At 43.6% G+C, this 11,648-nt stretch overlaps 1 protein-coding gene across 1 annotated transcript in view; it reads right to left on the reverse strand.

Moving 5' to 3' along the window:
• Positions 1–217: 217 nt before the first annotated feature.
• HEPHL1 (hephaestin like 1) overlaps positions 218–11,648 on the reverse strand; it is a 33,209-nt gene continuing 21,778 nt past the window's right edge. Inside the window, exons 12-20 of the mRNA XM_005417735.2 lie at positions 10,469–10,682; positions 8,772–8,911; positions 7,627–7,767; positions 4,462–4,568; positions 3,751–3,973; positions 2,869–3,008; positions 2,127–2,286; positions 746–826; positions 218–667 (exon numbers count right to left, since the gene is read on the reverse strand). Of these exons, the coding sequence (XP_005417792.2) occupies positions 465–667; positions 746–826; positions 2,127–2,286; positions 2,869–3,008; positions 3,751–3,973; positions 4,462–4,568; positions 7,627–7,767; positions 8,772–8,911; positions 10,469–10,682 (1,409 nt within the window). The 3' untranslated portion in view covers positions 218–464. The remainder of the gene's footprint in view (positions 668–745; positions 827–2,126; positions 2,287–2,868; positions 3,009–3,750; positions 3,974–4,461; positions 4,569–7,626; positions 7,768–8,771; positions 8,912–10,468; positions 10,683–11,648) is intronic.

Consider the following 11,648-nt stretch of genomic DNA (forward strand, 5'->3'; position numbering starts at 1 on the left):
TGCACCTGCTCCTTCAGAGGATGACAACTTAAGCCAGGCCCCGGTGGTGTTTATTTTCTGTTGTGAACCCTAATTTTCTGCAGAGAGCACATGGATGCCATTCTGCCTGCTCCTCACTCCAGTGAAAACCCAGTGGATGCCAAGAGGTGTGCTACTCTGCTTAGCTGCCGGATTGGATCTTGGACAGAGCTCATCTGAACTCCAGAGGAGTGGAAATGGTCATGGGTGGTACCTGGTTCTTGGAGCTGAGCCCTGCAGCTCGTGTTCACTCTTGTGAGCACTGGCCATGGGGTAGGACTGTCAGCATGTGCCCTGCTCCAGTTTTAGTACCAGCATGTTGCCTGGCAGTATTAGATTAATGGTTGGACTCAGTGATCTTAGTGGTGTTCTCCAAGCTTAATGGTTTTATGGTTCTATATTGTGAAATCCAGTGAGTCCCTCTGAACGATATGAAAAGCGGGGATTTACAGAGAATCTGCCAGAAGTGCACTTTTATCATCCAGAGCTGTGTAATGGATTCTATTTCCTTGGTGGGTGATGAAGCAGAAAAGGATTAATGCTGTTGACAGTAGAACAAGTCCAATGCAAAAAAAAGCTGCGAGTATCAGGCTGGCTTCTCCAGGACTCAAAGTTTTGCCGAAAAAATTGCCCACTTTGTTGTCATAATCTGTTAAAAGAGAGTTGTTAATGAGAAATCTGCGCATGAATCTTGAGAGTTTTAAATGACATTTAAAAAAATCTTTACCCTTTGCAGTGGTTTCATTTGTTGCAGTAGTTTTATTGTATGTTCCAGTTGTGTGTCCTCCTTCTGAAGGAACTTCCCACTCTCGTCGCCCTTCTCAGGGTGAAAAAAAAGCATAGTTAAGTTGGAAACCTTAATAAATACTTTTTTTCCTCTTTTGAAAAATTAGAGTTGACTTATTTCATTATTTCTACCTTGTTGATCTGAACAGAAATTGTGATTAGATCATCACAACTGTTCCTCTGGGCAGCTCCATGGGCAACATTCCCCTTCTCTGTAGGGATCTCCGTTACTCCACTACTTACTGTAGTGATGGGACAAGGGGTAACTTTTAAACTGAAAGAGGGTAGATTTAGGTGGGATATAAGGAACACATTTTTGTTGAGGGTGGTGAGGCACTGGCACAGGTTGCCCAGAGAAGATGTGGATGCCCCATTCCTGGAAGTGTGCAAGGCCAGGCTGGGTTGGCCCTTGAAGAGCCTGGTCCAGTGGAAGGTGTCCCTGCCCATGGCAGGGAGGTTGGAACGAGATGATCTTTAAGGTCCCTTCCAACCCAAACCATTCCATGATTCAGTTCTGCATTTGCTTGTCCATTTGAAGTCTCACAGCCACATGAATATGTGTAGTCAAATAAATTCATGATATCCAAGGAAGGAGTATTTTGGCTACATCTGGCATCTACATTTGTCATCATGCTGCTGCAGGGTTATAGGTATGAGGTGTGCCTACTGGCACTGTTTCAACTCTTGTAGAGGAGTGTAGCCAGCACAGTGAGGACCTAGATGCTGGATCTAGATGTTTAATGAAGCAATGTGATGTGGAGAGGCTCACAAAACACTTTCAGCTTCACTTATGTGTGTTGGCAGAGACAAGCACCGCTCAAAAAGTTTGCCAACTTTTCTTAGTCAAGAGATCACCTATTTCTTGGACAAGATGAACAGTCATTTTCTGGAGCTCCTTTTATCCCAGCTGGTGTCTGCCTGTGCAGGGAGGAGCCCAAACAGCTCTGCAAGTCATCAGGGCTCACAGGAAGGAACCAGCACCATGCCAGACTGTAGGCCCTCCTGCACAGTGAGGCAAAAAGGCTGAACAACAGCTTTGCAGATGTTTTCTGTGCCACCTTTAAAGGACAAATGGTCCCTAGGCTGCCACTGTCTCAGAAGGGCACTTGTGAATCACCAACTGATTTCAAGTTGCAGCAAAGTGCACCAAAGATTGCCATGTCACCAAGGGTGTTTGTCCTGTCTCTTATCACTGCTAGCTGGCCATGGCAGTGCAGGTGCTTCCCACCACTGCACAGGTGAGTTCTCTTTCTTTCATCCCTGCCTTCCATCCAGTTGTGCTGCAATACCACCTGAGTCCTAGGATGTTTCTGATACTGCACCTGATTTATTGATGGTGTAGGTTGTCTCCATGCCAGCATGGATGTGATCGGCCACGTGACAGTGCAGAAGCCACGTCCCAGGGTTTTCTGCTACGAGTTCAACTGTCTGGAAAGTCCCAGGGAAAAGGTCATATACATCTCCTCTGTGGTCCTTATCTGTCTGTGGCAAAGAAAAACCAGAATTGTGAGAGTCATGCCTCAAATACTCCCCCATGGGCACTGAAATATTCCAGTCAGAATTCCAGCTCCTTAAGGTAGATCAAATGTTTCTTGTACATTTCTAGTGAGCATCATCCAGAGAAACTGAGGTCTATGGACACCTCTCATTTAATCCATTATACAGCAGCAGACCCCTTCTGTTGACTTCAGCTTTTGGCTGAGCAAAGGTGTTTCTTTGAAATATTTTTCAGGTAGCCCTGACAGTGGCAAACTGTCACAGCATAAAACCATACTCCAACGCAGTGTAACTCTAATTTCCTCCCTGTATTCCCTCACACCTATGGGTAATCATATATTTTAACCCACCTAAGCATGTCCTCTACTAGGGTAATAGAAGCTTTGCAAGTATCTCATTCATTTTGTATTTCCTTCAAATGCAAAACTCCCACCCACCTCAGCATCAGCCCAGGGCTCTGTGCCTAAGTGACAAAACCAGGCTGGAAATATGGATTTTTTTTTGTTTGTTTTTCTCATAAATTTACCATAACACTATAAAAGTTTTACTTTGATTTATTTTACCAACCTTGAAGATGAAGGTCTGTGCATGGAAGTGAACTGTGTGGATATCTGCTTCATTGCCCATTCCTATCAAATACCAGTTTGTCCTATCACCTTCATTCATCGTTAGACCCAAGAGACTGTTGTAAATCTTCCCATTGATTGCTGGAAGAATGACAAAATAGGAATGATTAATAATTGGCCATGGTATGGGTGATTATAACCTCTAATTCAGGCACCCTTTGCACTTTGAGGGTAGAAGGAGTGCTCAGGCAGAGAGGGGACAGGCATGTGTGGTCAGGACAAGTGCTATCCCCACTGACCACTGCCACTGCAGGGAGACAGTCATGCTTTTGTTTCAGTTTCCAAATTGTGTAAGTATACATCAACAAACATTTTTCTGTCTTAAAGAGCATCAAACTGGTTTTTTACTGGTTGAGATGGAACGCCTGAGCAAACTGGATTTATGCTGAGAAGCTACATGGAAAAAGAGGGAATAAAACTGTTGCCTAAAATGGGTACCAGCTGTAGAAAAAAAAGTTTGCTTTGCCAGGGCTGTGTGTGTCCCCATCCAGTCTATTCAGCCTGGCTCCTGGACTGGCTGCAAATACAGCCACAGTTTTAAAATATCATCCCTATGCTCCTAAAAAACAAGCCTTGGAGGAGCACAGCTCACAAATGACACAGGAGTCCTGGCAGGCCAGCCTCTTCCCAAAAGTATAAGAGTAAACTATCTTGTTAGAAAAATATCTTGGCTGGGCCTTGTGAAATATTTTTGTTTCCAGCATTGCACTTTATGAAGTTGTCACATGGCTGGGTAACTGCAGGCTGAGTCCAATGTCTCCCTAAAAGGGCTGTGAAAAATAAACCTCTTTCCTCTTGGCTGCTGCTGCCGAGTCCTACATACCATGCATCTTGTTGCCTTCTACAAAGTCCTCAGTGGAATTAAAATCATCGGGATTCTTATGAAGGTATGTTTCAATATTTTCTTTCAAATACCAGGATTCATTTTCATCGAACATCAAAAACAGAAGAGTAAATTCACGATCGATGTCTTTCCTCCGACCTCTTTCATCTAAAGTTCCTTTTCTGCAAACTACAAGAGGCCCAATCAGACCACTGTACGTGTCCTGAAATAAAATAAATATATGCATTACAGATTTTCAATTCATCCAGTTATGAAATAGATACAGATTAACTGAAGATTAAATTGCTTTTTCCGATCAGATGAGAAAAAATCAGTCTAATTAAAAACTTCTTTCTCTGTGTGTCTCTCTGTTATTTTACCAAAGCAATGACATCCAGTGGTCCCTTTCAACCTTACTTATTCTGTGATTCTGTGATTTTGTGTAATGTTTTGTCTTTACCCCAAATCCCTTCAACTATTCTTTAAGGAGGAAATCATATTACTGTGGTGTATGCCTTGGGATTTCTGTAGCTTAAATTACCCAGGCATGTGCAACTGTTAGTAAGGAGTTCAAAGCATCTAGCTCTGTAAATGCTTTCTCTAGCCTGTGGTCCTCTCCCAGCTAAGAAGCAGGATCCTTTCATAAACATTACACAAGGCACGACGTGTTAGCCAAAGCAATGCAAGCTTTAATGGCCATTTCTTGGTTACCTTAACAAAATTTGCTGTTGAATAATAAACCCAAGTGATACAATTTGGATCTGTTTTGCCAGGACCGGATCGTTCTGGGACGTTCCACCTGTAGGTGTTTATTTCCCCTGAAATAGAGAGAGAACAATTTTACCTTGAGCAGCTAAGTATTAGAGGCTTTGAATGGTATCTAACTCAGACCTCCTACCCTCCTCATCAAAAAACTGTCTGCATCAAAACTACCTGTGGAAGCATGCAGCAATGGGATAGGGATATGATTCTGCCTTCCAGGAAGTCAGTGAGGTTCCAGTGGTGTAAGTGAAGGCAGATTGCTCCAGAAAAGAACATCTGCAAATGATTCTGACAAAAGTGGCATCCCACAGAAGGAAGTTTACAGAGAGAACTCTTCATCTTTGCCCTTGGCAAAAACTGCAGTAATTCAATCTTAGCTCCTGATACTTAAGGTCAGATGAAGCGTTGGGAGCCAAGCCCAGAAAATGTTCCTTGGACCTTCTCAATTGAAGGGGGCAAAAAGAAGTGGCAGTTGCCACTGGGATTTTGCAAAGGGTGCTGCAGAAGTGTGTCAGCTGGGGGCCCGGATAGGAGAGCTGGATATGTACCAACCTGCTGTCAGGGGGGAGCAGGGGGGTTCTTTCATCTTCCAGGTAAGACCTTGCTCCACAGCAATTACCAGAGAACCTCTATCCCTTCCCAAATGTCATCATCTCTGCCACGTCCTCCCTGAGCAGAAATTCCCTGACCTCTGATTTAAAAAACACCATAATGAATGGATGAAAAAATGATCTGTTTGAGTGAGGATCATTTCTCTGCACCGAACACAAACATCTGTGTTCAGATGAAATGCCTATGCTCTGTTTCCCTGCTTTGCTTTTTTGCTGGTACTTCAGGAAAGGGTAGGAGACCAAGATATGGTCAACACCTTGCCCTTTTAAGTGGTGGAGAAATGTTGAACCAAGCAATCTCTGTCCCAAAAGTCTTTCAGGGTGACAACAGCCAAGAGCATCGTGGGACATGCTATGAGTCAGGTTAAAACCAGGACATCACAGAACCATGGTTTTAGTACAGCTAGAGCCCAACAGCTGCCAATGTCTGTGAGCATCTAGGCAAGGAGAGTTTTCAAGCTTAAAGGGCTGGGAAATGACTGAGTCTAGTTTTTATGTCACTGAGCCACTACACTGTTCATGCATCATGCAACAGTGGGTTTTAATTGTACAGCAGTAACTACAAAAACAAAAAAGTCGTGACTCTCAACTCTCTTACAATATGAGATGAGTCTCATGTAAGTATTGCAAAAGCATTTACTGTTACAGGATAAGCATCATGTCTTGGAGACATTAAGTCCATGTCATGGAGACATGGAGGCCAGGGAAATGTTTCTCATCCACCTGTATCTAACCTACATGTCATCACCTCTTTTTAGAAGGTGTGATCTGAGAAGGGAGGCTGGTCATGGTCCTCCACCCCTTCCTTGCTTTTTCGTCCTCAGCTCAGGATGTTTGGAGGCTGTAGATGGAAAAAAATCTCCACTCCATTTAAAGCTGACACACTTCAGAAGGCATTGAAGACCAATCTTTGAAGTGCAAATAAGGCATAACCCCTGAAAAAAGCGATAAACATGAGGAAAATTGATGTTTTCTCCCTTTTTTCCTTCTGGGTAATTGGAAGAATGGCCAGGGAGAGAACAAAGCTGTGGCAGATGAGAGCTGGTCTAGCATAGGTTGCTATGGATATGCTTTCTGCATCTATTTATCATGCCCCCCACAGGTTCTTTAGGACCTGGCAGTGCTCTCAGGAGCACAGTTTGTCAGGATGCAAATCTGACTGATGACTGATTTAGGATTTAGTAGAATTAGATAGTCTTTGGCAAGTTTGGGGTGAGCAGTCCAGCCTGGCCCAGGAAGAAAGACAGTGAGGATGACACCAGATGATGCTGGTGGGGACTGAGGTGCCCAGAAATTTTTCTTATTTTCAGGGATTTCATTTCTATGTCAACTGCTCTTTCCAAACTCCTAAGGAAAAGTCAGTCCTTAGATCCTGTTGAAGAATGCTTTTGGCTTACTCTCAGACACCTTCTCTCATCTAACTCATCCAAGCCTGCTCCCATGTGGACACAGGAGACATGACAGTAGTGTTCCCGTTGTTACATCTCAAATGCCAGCCTAACAGTGTCAACATCATCATGGAGCAAATTACAAAACAAAGGAATTGTATATAAACCAGTTCCTTTTCTTTCCCCTCCCCCATGTATTAACCTCAGGTATACATTGATCGAACTGCAGCAAGGCGGATGCTGGCTCACATTTGGACATGAGTTTCTGTGTGTTTGTACTGTACTGACACAGCTGCTCACAGGAAAGAAATTTCAGCTTGCAAAGAGATTTATTGCATCAAAATTTCTTTACATTTAGTTTCACATTGGAGTTCACAAATAGTCCAAAAAAAATTTGTATGGGTGTTGGAAAGCAAAGGTGGGCACATTTTGGATTGACTACTATGCCTGGGTTTGACTTCCTACTTAGAACATAAACCCAACAAAAAAATTGAAGTTCAAAAAGTTAAACAAGAATAAAACAGGAATTAAACAGGAATTTTTCTATATGAAAAACTATTATCCACTGTTTTCCTCAGTAGAAACTGAGGCATATTTGGTACATTTTTCCAAGGTTATTAATTCATATGACAGCTACGTTTGGCAATTTATGCATGACTCTGAATGCAAATGCCAATCCTCTGTAGCTTGAGAGAGGCAGAGTTAATATTAACATCTGCAATTCTTACCTCTGAATTTGAAAGTTTTTAAAACATTGTTAGAGTGTCAGTTTGGAGCCAAATGCATCACTGGCTTACATTTCTCTTGCCGTGATTATGGGTCTGCTTCTCTCTCTTTTGGAGGTTGTCTAGTGATATTACAATCCTGTTTCTACCCCTGATAGGAATGAAGGCTTATTCTCTGCCCAAACATGCTCACTTGGTCAAGAACCTACATGTCTAGAAACTCAGAACTGTAACTGAATAAGCATTGAGCATATCATGCCTGGGAGAACATATAGCTATATGGGCAAGTTTGAAAGAGAGATTATCATTAATGTGCTAAAATGCTTTTATATACAGCCTTTGTAGCTCAAAGAAAAGAAGGGGGAAAAAAAGAAAAAAAGGGAGCCTTACCAGGGAGGGTAATTGCTGTCTCAGGCTGTTCTTCACAACCAACCTCTTCTATACCATGTGCACTTATTGAGTAAGGCCTGCTGGCTTTGTTCTTAAATACAATCAGTACGGAGTCACCGACCTCAGCATGGAGTAATGGCCCTGGATTCAAACAGGAGATGCCAGTGTTTAATGCTGCTTTTCTGAATTCAACCAACTTTCAATAGCTTGGCCTGGGAGTAGAGCCAAGGTCTCTATCAAAATCATTGGGCTTTTCTGTTCTTCCAGGAAAGCCATAGAAATTGGTTTATCTCAGATGATTAAAAGCTCCATATGTACAAATAATCCCTTTTCAGCCAATGAAGGGAATTGTTCTCTCTGAAGACTGGTCTTTGAACAGCTGTTTTTTCAGGAAAACTCCTGAGGAAAGCTTTTGAATCTTTCAAAATTTCATTGTCCTTCAGAAAAGGAAATTGTAAACATATTCCTAGAGAAGGTTATCCTGAGGGAAGAGTATGAAACTGTATCAGGAGAGGCTTAGTTTCAGTATTAGGAAAAGGTTCTCTATGCAGAAGGTGGTTGGGCACTGGAACTGGCTCCCCAGGGAAGTGGACACAGCACCAAGACTGACAGTTCAAGAAGTGCTTGGACAATGCTCTCAGGCACATGGTGTGAGTCATGCAGGGCCAGGAGTTGGACGTTGATGATCTTCCAACTCATGATATTCTAAAATTCTATGACTATTTTATGACCAGTTGTTGCCTGCTTTTCACCCCATAAAAAAACCTGAACTGATGGTTATTTTACGATGGGTAAAATTATGTCTTGCCAATTGCAAACACAAATCTATCTCCTTAATATTATCTTAATCTGTTTACAAGAGTCTTCCCCACGTTACAAGCTCTGAAGCTAAAGTGAATCCTGGAATTGCCATTATAGCACTCCTTAGGATACTCCTTATTCATGTTCAACAATTAATTGTTTAATTTGGAAAGGATCTTTACACTCAGCAATTATATAAATAGCATGTAAAATAACTGACACCTGGAATAGACATCACTGTTCCATATTTCCCATCTTTAAAAAGCTAGAAAACATCTTAGTTTTTGGAAAGCGATCCTCTCCCTGAGCACAGGCTTGGTCTGTGAGACATGAGAGCTACTTGCCCAGGATTTCCAAGTGTTCCTCCTCTTCTGTCCTCACTTTGCGCTGTGTGAAGTTGCCACTTGTGTACTCCCTGTAAACCACCTTCTTGTATTTTGAACCAATCAGGTCCTCTGCTTGGCCCAGAAAAACATGCCCATAGCTGCAAAATAAAATGCAATAAAAGCACTAAAGTGTACATAGCTGAAAGTTAGTGACTGTTGTGCTATTCACAACAGATTCAATGACAATATACAGCTTGACCCAATGTGCTGATGGATGTGAAGGCCCTGAGAGATGCAGGAGGTTTTGAATAGCAAATAGCAAGAGTGGTAATCCTTACTGAATGCACACCCTCTTCAAAGAGGTAAAGCTGAGGATAAGATGCACTCTCCAAGAATTTTGGGAACACAAATCCTTCACCAGAGCTGGAGTAGGGCTAAAGTGTGAGATGAGAGTGGTTTCAGCTACCCTCTCCAGCTGCATTGTTCACTCCAATAAAAGATACTGCCTGTCCCTGGAAACCTGAATGCTCTTATCATGATGTCTGCTTTTGCTATCTTGGCTATTAGCCACGGGAAGATGATAAACAAAGCTTGGCCTTTGAAAACAAATGTGATCCATCATCTGAGATAAGAGGGAGCTGCTTTACCCTTCCCTCTTGCTGCTGTGAACTGCACAGGTTGGATGCTTTCCCAGCATGATGATAAAAGGAGAAATGTATTTTCATTCTGCACAGGGAAGAGGATGCTTTCCAGGTTTCCCTAGTTCGTTGCTGCTCCCCTGGGATCCCAGAGGGCTGACTCGCCGGCAGAGGACGCTCATAAGCCGCTGTGCAGCTGAGCCTTCACCCTCTCTGGGAGCAGCTCATCTCCAGGGCGCCCCTGGCAGGAGAGTTGCAAGGCTGGCTCACAATACACTAAATAAAACCAAAAAAACTGCCCCAGGGATACTGCTTACTGTGTCGTGAGCTGTGTGTGCAACAGCAACCTTTGACAGTACTGGAGTTTATGTTTTCTTTAAACTCACATCATCACCTGTGATTCTTCAGGTGTATTTTTTACACACTCCTCTTCCTCTGTACCAGGAGCACTTTGACAGATGCTTTTCTAAGGTTTATTTTTGACATAAGTTCCTTTTTGCTTTCACCAAAGTGTCCTCAGAGATCAGTCTATGCAATATGATCTGGAATGTGTATTTTTTTCAAAAGTTTTTTATTCCTCACACAGTGATTCGGTTGCAGGGTTGCTTATGTTCTGATCTTCTCAGGGGATCTAGGGGCTACCATGCTGCAGGAAAGCAGACTCAGCACCCCCATCATGCATCTGCATTGCCTACAGGAGCTCACATCTGGAACAGATGCCTGACTTTCTCCTCTATGCAAACCAGAAGTCTGAGATGGCAAGGCTGGGGAGAGTAAGGGAGAGAAGAGGGTTGGGGTGCATCATTGTAAGGTTGAGCCAGGGCTGGAACACAAACTTGGAGGCCTTCTTGAATTCAACAGCATTACAAGACACTCTGAAATGAAAGCATTTGAAACTGGTGCCTATGAACTGGTCTAGACTGAGAGGCTGTGACTTTGTAAATACATTTTCTCATATTATGCTTGGCAAAGAGTTGCCTCTAATAAAGCATGGTTGACATCATGAAATGGTGCTTCAAAATTTCCCCTCCACTGTAAGTGTGTCCTGTGCCCACAACTGTTTTTTGGGTTGGGTACCTTTCCTCATAGCTGCTGATGTTGTAAACCTTTGGTGCTGAGCTCTTATTTGAGGCATAGTCCCACTCCACCTCCTCTGCAGCAATGTAATAGATCCTCATGGCTCCACGCTGCTGCTGGGCTCCGCTGGGGCTGCGGCAGCTGCTGACCTCGTAGAGATGCTTCATCCCACCAACAAAGTGATCAAAAGTCCTGCAAACCACTTTGAATGTGCCTGGAAAGAAAAGCACATGGCATTTAAGCAGTTAAAAAACCTAACAAGCATCTTGGCAAATTAGGTCCTGTGTACATCTCTGATCTGTCCTCAGACAATCCTAATGTATAATGCTGTTTGGAAAGTCAAGCAAGAGGATGTTTAAATAGAATGATAGAATATTCTAGGCTGGAAAAGACCTCCAAGATTATCAAGCCAGCCATTAACCCAGCACCGCCACGTCTACCACTAAACCATGTCCCTAAATGCCATCTCTACCATCTTTTAAATACATCCAGGGATTGTGACTCTACCACTTCCTGGGCAGCCTGCTCCAATGAACTAAAACTCCCTGATGCAACCTGAGGTTATTTCTTCTTTTCCTGCCACTTGGTACCCCTTGGGAGAGGAGACTAGCACCCAGGTAGTTACAGAGAGTGAGAACATCTCCTCTGAGCCTCCTTTTCTCCAGGCTAAACACTCCCTCAGCCACTCCTCACCAGACTTGTGCTCCAGACCCTTCCCCAGCTCTGTTGCTCTTCTCTGGCCACGCTCCAGCCCCTCAATGTCCTTCTTGCAGTGAGGGGCCCAGAACAGGACACAGGATTCCAGGTGTGGCCTCACCAGTGCTGAGTACGGGGGACAATCCCTGCCCTGCTCCTGCTGGCCGCACCATTGCTGATCCAGGCCAGAATGCCACTGGCCTTCTTGGCCACCTGGGCACTGCTGGATCATGTTCAGCTGCTGTTGTCCAGCATCTCCAGGTCCTCTTCTGCTGAGAAGTTTCCTAGACACTCTGTCTGCAGCCTTTGGCATTGCATGGGGTAATTGTGAACCAAGTGCAGGACCCAGCAGGATTTGACCTTGTTTTGCTCCATAGGAAAAACCAGCCTGCTCCATCTTTGCTCAAAATCACCATAAATTACTTCTAATCATTTGAGTTAGATCAGCTTGGCCAAGGAAACTCTGAAAAGCACTCAGATGTGT

The sequence above is a fragment of the Geospiza fortis genome, unplaced genomic scaffold (genome assembly GCF_000277835.1).
Source record: "Geospiza fortis unplaced genomic scaffold, GeoFor_1.0 scaffold16, whole genome shotgun sequence".
Lineage (NCBI taxonomy): Eukaryota > Metazoa > Chordata > Aves > Passeriformes > Thraupidae > Geospiza > Geospiza fortis.